General features: G+C 35.6%; 1 protein-coding gene across 33 annotated transcripts in view; it reads right to left on the reverse strand.

Moving 5' to 3' along the window:
- SLMAP (sarcolemma associated protein) overlaps nucleotides 1–18,282 on the reverse strand; it is a 96,057-nt gene that overhangs the window by 36,259 nt on the left and 41,516 nt on the right. For 10 of the 33 annotated variants that reach the window (XM_072935041.1, XM_072935039.1, XM_072935038.1 and 7 more), the window contains 11 exons: nucleotides 17,749–17,785; nucleotides 16,287–16,349; nucleotides 15,189–15,284; nucleotides 14,845–14,916; nucleotides 14,030–14,170; nucleotides 13,269–13,406; nucleotides 11,848–12,016; nucleotides 11,711–11,761; nucleotides 11,170–11,220; nucleotides 7,553–7,615; nucleotides 1,981–2,037 (listed from right to left, as the gene is read on the reverse strand). In XM_072935041.1, the coding sequence (XP_072791142.1) occupies nucleotides 1,981–2,037; nucleotides 7,553–7,615; nucleotides 11,170–11,220; nucleotides 11,711–11,761; nucleotides 11,848–12,016; nucleotides 13,269–13,406; nucleotides 14,030–14,170; nucleotides 14,845–14,916; nucleotides 15,189–15,284; nucleotides 16,287–16,349; nucleotides 17,749–17,785 (938 nt within the window). Of the gene's footprint in view, nucleotides 1–519; nucleotides 686–1,980; nucleotides 2,038–7,552; nucleotides 7,616–11,169; nucleotides 11,221–11,710; nucleotides 11,762–11,847; nucleotides 12,017–13,268; nucleotides 13,407–14,029; nucleotides 14,171–14,844; nucleotides 14,917–15,188; nucleotides 15,285–16,286; nucleotides 16,350–17,748; nucleotides 17,786–18,282 lie in introns of those variants that run through there. The other 23 variants (XM_032750738.3, XM_072935046.1, XM_072935045.1 and 20 more) reach the window with 12 other exon arrangements.

Consider the following 18,282-nt stretch of genomic DNA (forward strand, 5'->3'; position numbering starts at 1 on the left):
ATACAGACAGGTTAACAGAAGAAAACTCAAAAGTTATCTTAATCTAAATCAAAAAGTTTTCTATAACTCTCTGCTTGATTAACATACACTTATAAAACATGAAACAGAAGGCAGCAAGTACAAACAAAGCAGCTGATGAAGAGCAAGACTCTTCCCATCCTAATAGAATCGAAATCGCTGGAGAAGAGGACAGGGAAAAGCATCTGTACAGTTAAAGCACACTAGAGGTTCAGACCTGGCAGGTACTACAAACACAACCCCCATTTTAGCAGACTTCAAAATTCATAATGATTGCTGCAGTTAAAAACTTAATCTTTGGGGGTGGGTGGTTCTTGGCTAAAACAAAAAGGGATCGTTCTTATTTTCAGGAATAAGGTTTTTAACTAATAATCAAAACATTTTACATTATCATATAGAACCAAGCTCATAGGATTGTCACTACAACTGTAATAATTACTAAACTAAGTCATACTTTTTTTTTTTTTATCTATTAAGAAAAATATAACCTAAAAGCCTCACCCATATCACTTTTATTAGTGGCCGATCCAGAAGCACTAAGCTCAGCAAGATCCATATCCAACTAACTTTACCATATCTGGGCATCCATGGAATACTGCTTCCCTGCTCTGTGCAAAATGGGAGGAACAGTGCAAGTTCCAACCACTGAATTAATTCTCTCTCCCACAGCATCCCGTTATATACTTCCCTCCCACCCACCCTTGGTACACCAGCTTCTTCCCCCCTCCTGCCCTCCCCGCTCTGAAACAAGGCACAAAAGATGAGGCACCAGAGGAAAGATGCACCAGTTCTACATGTGAAACAGCAGAAGACAAATTATTAGAAACCTGCTTCCTATTCTGGAACCAGAGTCGTAAGCACAAAACTCTTTCCTGTACCATATTATATCACAGCAGTTGTTCCTATTTCCCATAATAAAACTGAGCTGAATAAATATAGCCAAAGTGATAAAGTATATTGAAATGTGTTGACATCATACTTGATGAGTTAGAATATATTACCAAACACTAAAAATAGCTTAGAGCTTTGCAATGGAAGGGGCACGCAAGTGTTACGTTACAGTTATTGTATGCATTCTTTTGCCAAATATGGCACCTTGTCTATAGCTTCCTCACATACAGAAAGGAGTTAAAGGTGCCATTCCGTGCATTAAAGGAAGAGAAAATAAATTATCTCTAAAACACTGGACTTTTAACAAACTAATATTTATTCAACAAAACAACACTTTGCAGAAGCTCAGAGGGTAAAGAACTGAGGCAGTGTGTCCAGACATCAATAAAAAGTTGCAAGAGAGGAGAGCCTGCAAGTCCAAACTATTTTACATTATTAGACACTTGAGAAATATTGACCTGCACACTTGCTAGCAATCCTGACCTTGGCATTGTAAGGTAAGGATGACTGTTCCTTGACAAGTCTTTTCTAATTAGCTCCTTTAATTTAACTTGCTTTATACATTAGAGAAAAGAGTTAGAGAGGCACAGATATATTTTACATGCAAAAGACACATTTAGGAGGTTAATACTTATTTTAAAGTTATGAGATAAGACAGAAAATAGTAAAATTAAAATACACTTTCATTTAAAACTTAAAATGACTCCAAACATTATTTCTATGTAGCCCTATATTAAAACCAAAATCCCATTTGGAATTCATGCAGACACTAAAGCTTGAATTGAATTTACAAAAATTACTTTTTTTTTTTAATGCATATTCAAGTAAGAACTCAATCAATATTGAGATTGGCACTTAATGCACTCAATAGTCAAAAATGGTTTCCATTAAATCTTTTTAGCCTACAATAGTATTTGGAGTAGAGTTCAGCAAACAATTTCCCTCCCCTTTATTGAATTTCTCCTCAAATGCGTATTCAATCAAAACTCCAACTCTGACTTAACACAAAACATGCACTGAGTGACACAACAAGCATGCTTCAAAAACAGTTAAATAATCCAGAAGTCTAACCTTTCAAAAGCTTTGTTTCTTCCACTTTGGTTAGATGTCCTTCATCTATGATCTTGTCTGCCAAACAAAATAAGTGTTACTTTCCAAGCTCAAATTTTCCCTGCATGCATCTACGTAGAGTACATTCCATGACCAAATTAAAAGCTGATAATATTACTTCCTACTCAGCCTTGAACAAAAACTTTATTCTGGCACGGAATAATGAAACAGAGCACACAAGCCTACCAGAACTTTATGATACAGTGCGTAATTATTCCTCCTTATTAACTTACATAATGCTGCAGTTCACTAATGAGTATTTAGAAAAATTAATGTTATTTACTTTAAAAAATAAAAAATTGAATCAGAAGCAACAAATAATCAACACATTTCTCAAGTTTAGTTATCAAAAAAGGAATCCGAAGAGCTGGTTTCATGGAACAGACATCCATCCAACACAGCAGAAATCTAGAAATGCAGCACATAAAATAGAGAAGTCCCCTTGACCCCACAATCGCTTTTAACAGCGCCTGTGAATTGTACACAGAAACAGCCTTTCTTTGTTAAACCTTTCAAGAGAGCTGCACAGACTTCCAGAAAACTAGGAATGCATTACATTCAGGTTCATGAAAAATGCAGTTTTTATCCAAAGTCTACTTCAGGGAAGTCTACTCATGTATTTGAGATGTACAAAAATCTTAGAAGTGGAATTGGAGTCTAGATTGCTAACTTCATCCTAACTCCTGCTAGGACATGAAGGCAAACAAGAGCACCAAGGGAAGAACAGGACTGGAATTAATCAAAGACACTAGAAAAAAAAATATTGAACAATTAATTTATTTTTGAAGATGAGATTTCATTATTTCTAATTCCTTAAGAAGCAATGCCAACACAAAAGTACCGAGGATCCCATCTTACAGATCACATCTTTGATTTCTGTGCAGCAGATTTTACAGTTTAGTCCATGCTGAAAGCTGTTAGTCCCTGAAATATCAGGCTTGAGAAGCCGTCTCTGCCTCCCCTCTATAGTCTCCCTGTCAGATCCCTGATAACCAGGCAGGGAATGCAGTTTCCTGGATACTCCATATGCTGTCAACTGGAAACTGAGACACAGAGAAGGCTGAATGAACAGCACAAACAGGAGAGTTCAGACTAAAGAAGCTGGCTGATAGTAAATTCTCTTCAAATTATAAAAAAAAAAACCAAAACCCAAAAAAGTTGACTTTCAGTATTTTCAGCTTCAAGTATCTCTGAAGATTAACTTGTCCCTCTAGTCCTCTGATGGTATGTTGCTGCAACTATGACAATCAAAGGACAGATGCAGGTCAAGATCTGGAAGGAGAGATCTTTTACAAACCTAGATGATAGACAAGTTTTCAGACAAAAAGCCCTGAAGTCTGAAGAAGGGTTTTCATGGCCAAAAGGTTGTCCTGTACTCTGCCCTCTCCCACACAGACAGATAAGCCAATGGAAGAGAGATGTTCCCTCCACCTACTTTTATCTACAAATATTATTCTGCTTTAACTGTAACATTTTACAAATGCTGCTTCAGAAACACATGGAACAGCACGCTGGATTTTCAGAACTGGCTTTAGATCTCAAGCAAATGTAGGAGATCAGTCATGATCCAAGTTCAGAACAGCCTCAAGTTCCTCAGAGCTGGTGAGAATGACTGCTTAGACTAAGGAAAGTACTGTGGAGGGAATCAAGTTACTGGCAGTCACAAGTCAGGAGTTCGAGTGATACCATGAGTCCTCTTCCATTTTAAAATAAAATAAATCTAAACCAAAGTCTTCATATATGATTATTCCAGGACTCAGCTGCAGATAGAATAGGGGTGGAAGGGAAAGCAGCAAGAAAAAAAGCTAGGGAATTCTCCCTGTAGATCTGAATGAAACAGCTGAGCACAAAAACAAGTAGCTTGATCTGAAGGGGTAACACCTCAACCATGCTAGACCTCTAGCTTAAAATAGGCTTCTATAATCAGCTTACAGAGGAAAATTTAGCATTATGAATTTGTGCATCTTTTAGCTACCACAATCCAGTAACTGTTACACTCCAAATAACTGCAATACAAAACAGAATCTACCCTTGACACAGATGTTTTCCAAACAAACTTGTGCAGCAGTTCTTTACACTCCATTTCCATGACTAAGAGAAACTGCAGGCAGGAGGGTTTTTTGGCTTTTTTTCATTTCCATGGTGGCTTATTGTTTTCTAGTGTCCATTACTGATTTCACCATTTGTACAAAGGGTACATCCTTGGCACTGCTTCAGCCAAGACCTTGAGCAGCAGCACACGAGTCTCTGCCAAGCCTGCCCCAAAGCTGGCACAGCCAGTGTTTTGCACTTGGTGACTCAAATCTCTCCTAACTTTCAGAACAAGTGAACATTCCCTGCGTTTCAAGAATGCTACCACTAATATATGGCATAAGCCAACAAAAAAATAATTAATTCAGCACACTGATATTTAGATAATATACAGAAAATTGGATGCTGGTATCACCAAACTCCATAGAACATTATTTTTCACTGTTACCAGCCTAGTTACTCAAAGTGGCAGAATCCAGACAACAATGAGGGGAAAAAAAGACATCTTTGAAACATCTATTTCAAAACTCTGCATTTAAAATTTTTATTATTTCAGAAAACTTTATAAACCTAATTTGTTTTTAAATTAATTACTGTTTTCCCTGAATCAAGACATGCAATCTTGGGTACTAAAATGTAAATTAGGGTGAGAATCCTAGCTTTAATTTCTAACACAAAAGAACTTTAGCTTTCATGCTCTCCAGTCCCTACTTAGCAGAAAGCAGAGAAGTAGATATAACTAAATGTTTTTACTGACACAATCTTCTGTTCAACTAGCTTTCAGTTAGTCTTTAAGATAATATTTTCTTTTGCATCTTAAAGACAGCTTTCCTTTAGGTTTTTAGGCATTTCCTAGATATTCAATTTAAGAAGTCCACTTTAGATTTAGGTTGCCTATCACTATGTGCAACATAATAACTAGGATCTCTTAATATTACAATTATCACTTAACTAATATGGCCCCTCTACATTTATATTTTGGCATCAAAATAGTCTTTGAAGTAGGCCAGGTTTGAAAACCAATAAAAAATTTGTCCCTCAATGCACAAATTTCCAACCATCTGAAAAAATGTAAAGTTAAAGCTGTTAGTATCACTTAAGACACCTGCAGGTCAAAAGAAAAGTTAAAAATAATTCAACACATTCAGTCCATCCAAAAACTACTATTAATAAATTTGCAAAAATCAGCTTGGTGAAAAGAAAGAAGCTGACTTGCATTTAAAATCAAATGCAAAAGTCAAAAAGTAAGGGGGAAAAAAAGGACACAAAGAAGGGTTACACTGGAGTGAAAGACAGGAAGTTAGCAGGGCAACAAATCTCACTTTGATCTATACGCCATCACACTTTTGCTAATAACGCATATCATGTTCTGATCAAAAAGAAGCACCATGACTTCTGCTCTTGATATCACGGATTTTGACCAGTGGTTACTAAACAAAAACTATGGAATGAGCAACAAGTGAACTGGATGTAATGATCAGAAAGTAAGACACTTCCCAGATCATTCAGAGCCAGATTTCCACAAACGTTAGAGATCAGGACACGTTACTGGATGATATTGTGAGCGCACTGTGCTTAAAAAATAAAAGTAATTTATACAATGTCTTTAAAAATCTACAGAAGCTGGATTTTACAAACCATCTGGCTTCTGGGATTTTTATTTTATCATTATTGTTTAAGTAATAAACCTGCTTCTCTGTCAGTACTTAAACCTCTGGGCAAAACCCCAACAAACTACCACATGATGAGCTACATATTCTCGCTGTGTATTGCCAGTCTGTATGATATTGTCCTACACTCTTTGCTGTGTGCCTTAAAACTTGACTTCCTGACAATCTCTGGAACTGTGATTTTTCTCCCCAGGAGTCGCCTGCTCCTGATGCTACACAGAGCAAAGAACATGAGTAGGAATGAAGGGCAGCATTTACATACAAAAGACAAAGAACAGATCCTACAGTTTGCAGTTTTTAACCTCATGATATTGTGAGGCCTGACTAAACATATTTGAACATGGAAAAGGCAAACTTTCAGTCCAAGAAGAAATAAAAGAATCAATGATTTGGAATTAACTCTTTTGAACTCTTATTAATTCCTTTAAAAATGAAGCAGTCAAGGCCTTGCAGTGTTTTCACTGTAGCTTGCAATGTCCTGAGAAAGGGTAAGCATAAATCCACTGATCTTAAGTTTACTCTTATTAGTATTTTAACATCTTAGAATATTTCAGTAGATACTGTTGATCACTTTTCTTTCTCAATAGTGATAGGACTGGTCACATTTAGTTTGCAGAAGTGATACTAACCTAAGTTTTGCTAAACTAGGTTAACCTAACATCCAAACAATGAAAATAGGCAACCAATTAGTATGTGAACATCACACAGGGTGTTCTCCATGTTGTAGACAAGAAATATGTTTACTCAAGCACTTAATTTCATTTTTACATACTGAAAAAAACAATTCATACAAGATCTTTGCAAAATTTAGGATGATTTAAAACTGCAGCCTTACAGAAGACAGCTACCAGTCATTAATTTTTTTAAATAAACATTTTTCAAATAAAAAAGTTTAAATTTTCTTATACAAAAATTAGCAGTATCATGTCATTTGGTTTATGGCACTGCATCTGGATCACAAGCAGTAAAATCAAACAAGTATGCTACCCTTCCTCATGAAAATTTGAGAGGAAAGAGTCCAATGGCCATAATGTCAAAAATGATCCTGTCTTATTTCTGCTTCTAAATGCTTCTCTGCTCGATTTTGGGTACATAATTTCTATAAACTCTGAAGTAAAAAAATCCCAGGTTTTCTTGAAGTTTAATAGCACTTTGCTTCTCTTCATTCTAATGATATTTTTGTTTCAGTATGCAAAAAGTATAAACATCTTCAGTTTTTCTTTAATTATAGATGTACAGACAGTGCTGTTTCATTACTCATTTTCAAAAGCATTTGCTCTGAAAAACACGCTTCACATTCCAGAATAACACATCTTTCTAAAGACTGGTATGCAATTTTCTGTTTTTCTTAAAACAGTCTCTTGGACTTCCACATACAAACTGTGGACTTGTTTTCTCTTCTGTTCTTTTGTTACAACTAATCTGGAGAATGTGTAAAGCCTTTAAGTATCATTTAAATTACAGATATGTGAAAAAGCACCTCATTCTCTGTCCTTTGCTGCCTGTGATGTTTCCTTAAACTGACAGGTTTCAACTTCATTTGGAACAGGTGAAAAGTTACACTCAGTTTTAAACACCAAGTGGAAATATCACAAGCCCTTTGTTGGTTAGGGCACAATAATGGATGAACCGAGAAGAGACAATGTGACCATCACTTTGCAAGAGCAAAGATATCCTATTACATCTGCTCAGTACCACAATGCCACAATTCAATGCTTAGAAAATTTCTGCTACTACAGAAATATTAAATAGTAGTGACAAATTCTGGTTTCATCCACCTTTTCTGTGTTTTCTGTTGTTTTTAAAGCAAATGTGAACACTCTTGTACTCACTCTGACATTCTATGAACTGATGAATAAAAGTGCAGTCCCCTCCACTCTTTGAAAGAAAGTGCTCTAGTAGAGAAAGAAACACTTCAGTTTACATCTTCTTATCATTTTCAAATTGATGCAACAAAAAATTTGAGAGGCATATTAACAAAATTTTTCAGTGTATTCACAATGGACTTTTGAATCAAATCTGAGTTAATATGCAAGCAGACAAGACATGAAATTATGTCTGAGTGATACTAGGCAATAGATTACTCTTTTAAACTGATCAGAAGAAAGAAGTACTTCAGCTGCATTTTCAAAAGAAACATAGTTTTGACCTACATTCTTCAACATTTTTATTAGCTTTAAAAGGGAATTTCCAAAGTTTTTCATTAATCTTCATGTTGATTCTTCATATCTAACAACCTCTATTTTAACTGTTGAATATATGCCTATTCTTTTTAAACAGTTTCACTTTGAAAAGACAGTTCTGCAGCAGAGTTCCTAAAACTGGACTCTGTTCCCAGGTTTACTAAAGTCCTCGTTCAGCTCCCAACTCCATCAGAATCCTGCATCTCTTCAAGCTGCAAACACTTCCTTTCTGAAGAACCTCAAAAATCTTTAGACCAAGAGTCCAGCAGTGAGAAAAGACTGGCATTAGTACAAACCTGCAGAATGTGCTACATTCTAACCAAATTGTTCAATCATTAGCTCTGACATCCGATGCTCAACTGCAATACTAAGCTTTACTGTATTTTGAAGTTACTCTAAAAAATAAACTTTCTTTAATCCACGAGGACAGAGCTTTTAAAAAACAGCACCATGGCTGTAAAAATTATTTTCCATATTTAAACTTAGTTTTTCTTCTTTTCAGTTTTACCTGGCCCTCTAAGTGACTACATACAATTTCTCATACCTTTCTTCATGCAATATTTGGCTCACAAAATTTAAAGATCAAAGCTAGGTGAGGTGCAACACACTGAGAAAAATACCACTTTTTGAAAGAATTTAGTTCTACACAACTTTTATCAGAGGCTTGCTGTACCAACAAGTTCCTCTTTTCTGCATGTCCAATGACAGAAAATGAATGCCTAATCATCATCCTCTAATACACTTTTTAATTAAAAGCCTCTGGAGAGGCTATGAGTTCTTAGTTCCTCTAAATACAGCTCTTGGCTGCTACAGCCACAGAACAAAGTAATGTAAACCATGATTCTTGCCATGGCCAGGTAGTGTGCCTGTGCACACACTTTGAAAGAAAAACAAAAGATTTTTTAAAAGCATACTGATTCTACATGAGTTTTACAGTTTTCCTCTTTCATTCCCAAAGTTGCTCAATCTGCATTATAAACCCAAAATTCTTAGCTCTTCTAAAATAATGCAGAACTACATAGCAAAAAAAACCCCTCCAAACCAATAAAAATAAACCAAAACAAAAAAGTAAACAAATAAAATCCCCCAAAACAACAAAAAAAAACCCAAACCAAAACAATCCAAACAAAACCCTAAACCCCCCACAAAACAAAAAAACAACAAAACAAAACAAAAAAACCCAAAGAAAACTGAAAAAAAACCCCAAAAAAACACAACCAAAAAAAAAAAACCCAAAACAACCCCCCAAAAATCCCAGCAGTAACTGCTTCCTGCTGCTTTTAAGAGAACAAAATCCAAAATCTGACAGATCAAATAACTGCCCATCTGTCATACAAGGGCTACATAAGGGACTGGAAGATGCAAAAAGGCACAGACGGTCACTAAGAGAACACAGGGCAGCAAGCTGTAAAATGCCAGAGAAATGGGGATGGATCAGCTATTGCAGAGATGCAGAAAAATTTACAACTGACAGAACAATGAAAAGCTAGGCTAAAATACAGAATAATGAAATAGCATGGTATGTGCATGACAAAAAAGGTGATAGATTGTATAAATACACAGAAAGAGAACTTGAATGAGCCTGTACTCAAAGAAAAATAACCTGGCAACAGGTTCCTAAAACTTTCAGGTTTAAGTGAAAATTCTACTGTTACTCATAGGATGGAGGAACCTATCTTGTCATGCATCAATTCAGATGACACTGACTCTTGTACAACTCAAAATAAGTCCAAAAGGGATTGCTTCTTCACCTTTGACCAAAAAAAGCGAGTTTCAGTGATATAGTGATATTTGTTATAATCACACAATGATTTTTAAATGGGCAATTTTAAAATTTGGACTTGTAAAAGGTATCAGTATTTAAAAATCTCACATGATCTTCCTACCAACAATTTTAAAACAAACAAAAAATGTTTCTTTAAAAGAAGTCAAATCTAGTATCATGTCACAAATAATTCCTCTATAAAATAATTTATGTTTGAAGTTAGAGCTCAAAAGCTTTTACAAAACGTGTCAAATTAGCTCTAGTTTTAAAAAGAGAAAAGCAGATCTATTCCTCAATGATTCTATCAAATATTAAGCTATTACCAATCTAAAATTATGCATCAGCAAGATGGATGAATCTATATAAAAATAAAATCTCATGGCAGTGTTCAGAAGTGGGAATAAACATTGCATGTCCTTCTTGCTAACCTCAGTATGCACCTCAGCAAAGTGTCTAAAATGCTAAGACACATAGGAGCAACCAGTACTCTTAGCTTTAGGGGAGGCTTTGGTGCAGTTCCTGCAGGTGTTTAACAGATCTCTCATCCTGCTCCCAATAAGAAGTTTGTGTCATGATTAACTTTTGATTTTGCGATTGGTCTCCCTAGTTAAGAGCCTCATAATTTAAAAATATGCATAGGGAGCTTTAAAACTCTGTTTCAAAAATATAAATACAGCAGTCCTTAAACACTATGAGTATTGGTTAAAACCCTGAGTTTCCTATATAGGTCCCTGAACCTTCAGACCAATGCTACCACCATCCTGCAGAATGCAGAAACAAGCTACATCAAGGAAAAAAATTATATTGGCAAATATATCTCAGCCAATTAAACAATCTAGAATCAAAACTGGAATATTTTTTGCCATATGTGATATTGGACAATTTCACTCAAAAAACTCTGTGTATGTTAAGACACATGAGCTAAAATATTTGGCTCTAACTGGCCTTTCAAAAACCTAATTACTTAGTTCAATCTGTATTAATTCCTGTTTCACATAAAGATACTCCTGGAGTGTTAAAAAGTTAGTTCCCACTGTTTATAAATTTTATATACTCACATTTTTCGTACTAAAGTTATAAAAAAATAGGTTTTGCTGACTTTACTGATCATACTCAACTTTACTAGAAGAACACTATGTCTAAGTGTTGCAAGGGAAAACTAAAAGGAAAACAATCAATGAGTTCTCCACTTTCTTTTGTCACAACCCTGACAACATTCAATCAGTAGACTCCTACTGATTGCAGTGACAGCCCATCAAAACGAAAAAAAACAACTCAACAAAAAGAGACAGCCTCCAAGTGGTTCTGTTGTATTTTACACAACTTTCTAAAAACACTGTGACTGGAAGTATACACACACACAAAAAAAAAAAACTGGTCAGGAGTGGACAAATTCATTTGCAAAGAGAAAAAATTTCAAACAAAACTTTAGAGAACATTTTGAATTTGTTCATTTTCAAACATCAATCATAAGACAAAAGGTAGTCCTCAGATACACTACCTTTCTCTGTGCTCCCATTAATTTTAGGTATGAAGTCGTCGACTTGTATGCCTAGGATTAAGAAAGGGCATTATTTTCGGAATCAAGGAAAATGTTTTGGGCTTTGTTTCTTTATAAACACAGCATTTTGAAATGCACCTGGCTTTTTATCCCACCTCTCCACAATGACCTAATCAGACAAAAAATCAGGCAGTTCGATGTGTTTCCTACAAGAGATGATGTCTAGTTCAAACGTCTAAGAGTTATTAACGCCAAAGAATGACTGCCTATTGCATACATATACATGTGCATGGATGTATATAAAATATGTTTTAAATCTCTCTGCTCCCAGGCCCCGCCGAGCCCCGCGCCAGGGCCAACACCCGCGGGAGCAGCGCCCCCTGCCGGCCCCGCCCCGACACGGCCCCGCCAGGCCGGGAGAGCTCCCTGCTGGGAAAACCGGGAATGAGAACTCTGCTGCCGACACCGAGATCATCCTAACAAAAGCAACGGAGGAGCAAACGCGGAAACCAGCTTGAAACAAGAAATGGATCACACCTACCTAAGCTGTTGTGTTCTTTAAGAGTTTTCTCTTGAAGGTGTTCTAACCGTACTGTAAACAGAAGTCCAAGAAAAAGGTATTTCACAGATTAAAAGAAAACCAAATAATCAAAGTTTTTTCCCCCGCTATTGACTAACCTTGTAAAGCAGTCAGCCGCTCATTGGTGAAGTCATTATCAGCCTGCAAAGCTTCTATTTTTGCTTGAAGCTCTTGCTCTCTTTCTTCCATTTCATCTATTTTATGCTGCAATTCCTTTTTCTCAGCTAGTCCTTTTTGCTGGATTTCTTCTTGTCTCCCTTCTGCTACCTGCTCAAACAGATTTTTTAAATCCCCCAAAAATCAAAATTAATATGTGGAAGAATAGATCTTGTTTTTTATGTAACTAAATGTATGTAACTGTCTTTGCTAATCAGATTAAAGACACAAAAAACAAAGCCAATCTATTACCTATATACAAATTTCACTACAAGTAGACTGAGAAAATCTCAAAATATCTGAAGTAACTTTTTGACTGAGGAATATAAATTTAACAGCAACAGTAAAGGGCCCTAGAACTAAGAAATGCCCAAAGTCTCCAGCATCTCAATTCAACCAAAACCCAAGAACCCGTCTGAACCGAATGTACACTGCACAGACCACCTTGATTGCAAGCCACATCTTTTTCCTCAATAAATCTCAAGAACTTAAGTTTTAAACTGTCTCCTCCCTCAAAACAAGGTAATAGCTTTCAGCTTTGATCCTTCTGCGTACACTCATCATCATCAGTGATCAACCCATTACTGGAAAACTAACTTCCTTAAGAGCAGCAATTTAACATTTTAATTTGGAAAGAAAAATTTCTCTGAGGTACTGATCTAGAAACCTAGGTTCCAATTCAGTATTTATCCAATATAAATGCAGCAATTGTCTCAGGTCTCCAGAGATCACACCATTACCTTCTTCCTTCACAATTCCTACTTAACTAGATTGGAGACTCTCAGAGAACAAGCTTTATCATAAAGTGATTATTCTGTTCTCCAGCATAAAGGACCTTAAATACTAATTTATTTAATTAATATACTTAGACATTTAATTTCATATCAAACTTGATAGCAAGATGAAAGATTAGCCATATGATTACAATGTGGTGGACTAGTTATATTTGCTGTAACTGCATGAAGAGACTACATGAAATGCAAATTTATTTCTAATTCTAGTTCTTATTCCTCTTACCTTTCAGAAGTTTAGTTTGAAAGTTATTAGTCCAAATAAAAGCAGCTGGATATAGTTTTATACTAGACATCATTTTATACTATAATATATTTCAGTCCCAAAAATATGGTTGTTTCTAAGTGAATGAAGATGGAACATTTTTAGGAAGTTACTTAAATGATGACAGTTTCAATTACATTAAAACTGAACCTAGAGAATATATAGATAATATGCATCTTTCTATTGTTAACTGTTGTTTAACAAGTTTCTAAATTTTTTTGTTTGCTGCATTACAAATTAAACTGTATTTATTTTTTCCATTTATCACATTTATTCTATGCTATTTCAGATGAAATTCTGTCATTACCTTTAGCTTGTCAGAAAGATCTTTAATTTCATTTACAGCTCCATTGTACTTATTAGCTAATTCCCTTAATTCTTCCTGAGTCCGCTCATTCATTTCTTTCAGGTGTGTACATTCATCTTCTGTATTACTTAAACTCCGCTGTAAGACAGAATTATTGTGCAATAAATAATAACAAAAGCCAGACACTAAACTACCAAACACTGCAGATGATCTATTTTTACCAGGCACTATATATGCACAGGATGACAACTAGTGTTACAAGACTTCCTGACCAAGGGAATATAGGAAATAATGATCAAGGAAAAGAAAATAAAGGAAAACAGAATAATGCAAGTTATTACAGGGCAGAAAATCTTACTTCAAAAGAGTGTCTAACACTTGAACGGTAAAGCTCATTGTAAAAGCTCCTTTTAAAGTATACAAGTGGTTAATGCTGCAGTTTATAAAAGGTCTTACAGCGTTAATTTAATGCATGCATGTCATTTTCCCTGTGTATGTCCCGCACACAGTAACTTCTGTAAGACAACATCATGGATTTTGGAAGCAGGGAGAAAAGGGAAGAGCTGAAAGAATAGCTTCTCATTAACAGTTTGACAATCCTAGTCCCCTCCAATAGGAGAAATAAACATTACTACGTAATAACCTGCAAGTGTCAGAGTACAACAGATACTGATGTAACACAGCAACAAAGCAGGGATCTGAATAGCAGTAGTTACAACTATTTCAGCACTTTCAGAAGACCAGACATGAAACTTCAGTACCTCCACTTCAGATAATTTTCTGACCACTTCAATTTTCTCCTGAAGGACCCGCCTCAGGGACTCTTTGGCTGTTGTCTCATAGTTGTGTTTGTCTTCCTGTAATGCTATAAGCTCTTTTCGTATACTGTCTTCTGTTTGATTCTGCACATATGAAATAATTCAAGAATATAATAATTACTGTTTTGCTCATTAAATAAATTAGATTGTGATAAAGCCCGTTCTACTAAAAAATGTTTAACAAATTTTGGATAGGTAAGAAAATGTTATGTACAAATCAGCGATTGAAGATTCTTGACATGACTGGGTATAAGTAAGTTATTTTTTGAAGTGTATGTATAGCAGCACACATTCTGTGGTCAGTTTTGATCCCAAGAGAATTATGGCACTTCTTTTGGGCACTGCTAAGACAATGTCAAGCCTAGGAGACATAGAACTGGACAAACCAGGTCCCAGAGGAAAGACCTTAAACAGGACCTGAAGAAGTAGTTTTATAATGTAAATAGTTGAGAGGAAATAGAAATAAAATTAAAATCCAAGGCAGACATAGGTGGCCTAAACAACAACCAAGGCAGCACATACTTGTAACTCTGAATATCAGACAGGACATGGGCAATGAAAACAACAGCCACTTTTGTAGATGCCTTGAAATACAGAGCAGATGTACAGTTTTTGTGCTACTCATATTATCAACGTTCCATAGGTTCATTTTGGAAAGCTTATGTTCCAAATGCTTTCCTACAACTAGCTACTTCCAAAACACTTGAAAAAAGTTGCTTTCAGTATTCCTAATATTTGACTTTAAGTGAACTACTTACCTTTGAACAAGCTTGTAATTGATTTCCCATAACCTCTAGTCTTGATAGCAGCCTGTCTTCATCTATTAAAGCCTAGAAGAAAAGAAGTATCACCTTAGAATTATCCCATGCTTAATGTAAAGCCAGTAGAGTTCTGCTTCAAAGATCTGAATTTTGTTGGAGTACATACTGCTAATAGCTATTTCAACAGCAGACAACCATTAGATTTATTACACATTGTCTTTTGCACAGGTTTAGAGAACCACCATAAACTTTTTATTATTTCTTCTTTTTCCCTGCATTAACAGCTAAAATTTATATGGCAGTGCATAGTTGAGTCCATAAGGAAAGGATCCTGCAGATACCTGCCAACTAGTATCTGAAGCCTCTTGTGTGACAGCAAGTAGTCGCTGAAGGGTTGCCAGCTTCTGTTCCAACATTTGTTCCCGATGTAAGGCTTCCTGTGAAGAGAGCAGGGCACCAGTCAGTTCAGCTAGAACAACTCAGGAAATCAAGCAACAGAAGAGATCCCAAAATACAACAAAAAAGGAAATGTGAGTAGCAAACAATGTCAACTTGTTCAAAACCATAATAAGCCCGTTCATTTTATCCATCCACAAATTTATTTGGATAGTTTAATTAGAAAATGCTATCCTATAACCTCAGGTTTCTAAACCATTCATTTTTCCTCCTATGTTGCACATGCTGAGGACACACTGTTATTCTTCCCAAGACTTCAAAATACTTCATCTCAATAATTTAAGTAACAAAACGGCAGACACCAAAGGACAGCTTGGCAGCTTCCATGCAATGAGCTGTTCATCCTCAAATTAGGTCACAAAACAGAAATGCCAAGCAAGAACTACTATTTCTGTTTGATTTTTGGTTTATGACAGGAAGACAGAAGAGCATCTTCGTTAACTCCAGGATATGGAGAGAGAACAGATTGGTGAGTGAATATGTATTTGGCTTCTAAAGAATGAGCATCTGCACCAGCTCCTTCCTGCTATGTCAGCAAATACATATAAAGATAGTATCTATCTCAAAAGCCTTGATGTGAACAAGTAAAAATTGCCATTATCAAACAAAACCAGGCAAAATAAATCAGTAGAACTTACACACAGTTAAACCTGGAAAGCATTTACCAGCAAAAAAACTTTCATTTTTTTCCCCAGAAAGCTGATTTCATCATTCTTTCTAAAGAGTTTACTTTTATCTATCAGCACACAGTTCAGTGTGCTAACATTTCCCAGTCTCTTTTGTGCCATGACATCTTGGGAAAAGCACACCTATTAAACTGACACAGAAGCAGGCACAGAAAGGCTGGTGATGCCAGTGAGGAAGAAGAGCTGCCAGCACTGTCCCTTCATTTGTAGTTTCCAATATATACAAGCCACAGTATAAGATTTGTATTTTGAACAAAAATATTCAGCCAAACAAAATGCCCTTAGAAGAAAACTTACTTGTAGATACTGTGAAAGCTGAAACAATTCCTGAGAATACATACTGGGAGTGTTAGCAGCAACCTGAAAAAGAAGACAAGAATCAGAATGACTTTGGAATTTTCATTAAACAGAAGTAGTGCAAAATTCACTTAAATCTACTCACAAAGGTAAACTTCAGATTAATAATAGCATTTTGCTTCATTTCTTGTTCTGTTATTATTTATGCTTTTTTTAATCACAGAACTTCCCAACTTGGGACTTAGATCCCACTGTGTTTTTGCACAACTTCTTGAACCACCAACACACTAATGAATTTAAAGCTTTTGGCACAGCTGAGACTGAACTGACAATAAAGAAACAAGGGGCACAAAGGTGAAGCCATTCAACTCAATGACAAACACAAATTGTGGGCTTCCAACTCGATGTCATCACCCATATTACAGCTGCACGTCCTGCTGACCCACAAGTTATCATCCTTGTCTCCCTTTATAAGTATCTATTTCAAAATTAAGGAATTCCTGTATTACCTCTGAATAGTAACAAACTGTTCTTCACTTGGAGAGAAGTGGGGGGTTGTTCTGTGGGTTTATTACAGCCTATTTATTTACTAATTCTTGTAGGCTTCCTACACTGAAATAATTTTAAACTATTTTCCCACAGTTATACCTGCAGTCCCTCCTAAGGATTTCTCCCCTTGCCCTGGATTCAAACAACACATACTTCTAAAATCTCAACTTAAACACAGTCTATGAACTCCTCAGGATGCTGGTTTCACAAGTAAGTTTCCACAGTTGCTTGATATTTTGTTCATGCATAAAACTCTGATTAGAACCTATTTGAGTTAATCCTTCTTTTTAGAGACTAGAGAAATAATCAACTCTTGATCACTTTTCTCAAGGGAATATCTATTAGCAGCTTTTCTACAAGTCCCTCGCATTACCAAACCTGAGTTTAAGAATTACACTAAACAATGCTGATTCCATGACTCTACAGTGAGCAGCTCTGGCTCTACAAGAGAGGCAGAGAGGTTTGGTCTCAATCTTGCTTGGGAACATGACAGTGTTTCCCAGACTGTGCAGCACAGCTTCTCCTCCATAAAAAACATAAAACAGACCTCGTCCAAACACCAAATCATAAACTACTCTTGGGTCCCACAGAACATCACATATTAAATTATGCAACACCTGTTAGTCTGTCAGCCTGCACCTGGAAATTAAACATCTTAACATCAATGGTTTTGTTCCAAAGCCATGTTTCAGGTGCCACAATGTAAAAAGTCAACTTACCTTCAAATCTACACTGTAATACTGCATTATTTCTCTACCTTAAATGTAACTCAAAATATTAAACTAAGTAAAAACAGTCAGTGGAAAACATATCAAGTTATTACTGGACAGATTTCACTATTTCTTCATCTTTAGAACAAGTCTGAAAATAGCATGTGTGTGAATAAGGCCAAACCAGCAAATTACTGAATTACCTTGTCAACAGGACTTGGTAATGGTGCATGGATAACACTAAAAAAAAAGTAGACACAAAATACATAAATATTGTACTTGGACATTTTCATCAAAACTTAAAATATAACATACATTTTTACTATTTCTTATTTCAACATGAAATTATATAGAAAAATCTTCTATAGTAATTTACTTTTACTTATCTTCCCACAAGCAAGCAAAGATACCCTAAAGCTTCATGCAACTATTTCTATATTTCTATATCATAGAAATATATTTCATGCAACTATTTCTATGATACTAATAATAAAAGGATATTTAAGTAAGTACTAAAGCCCACAAAATTGTTGATAATGAATTGTGACTAAAATTATGCTATTTGTGATTAGCACTCCGTGCAAACAAAATGTTAAAAGTTTTTCGTTTCTACTACTCTTGGAAGATTTCTCAAAAATGGGCATATACATAGAAAATGCTGTCAATATTAATCTGAGTTTCCAGTATCTTCACTTCAGTCGAGTTTATGTGCATTTAAAAGAGTCAAAATAGCAATC

This window comes from Taeniopygia guttata, chromosome 12 (assembly GCF_048771995.1).
Source record: "Taeniopygia guttata chromosome 12, bTaeGut7.mat, whole genome shotgun sequence".
Classification (NCBI taxonomy): Eukaryota; Metazoa; Chordata; class Aves; order Passeriformes; family Estrildidae; genus Taeniopygia; species Taeniopygia guttata.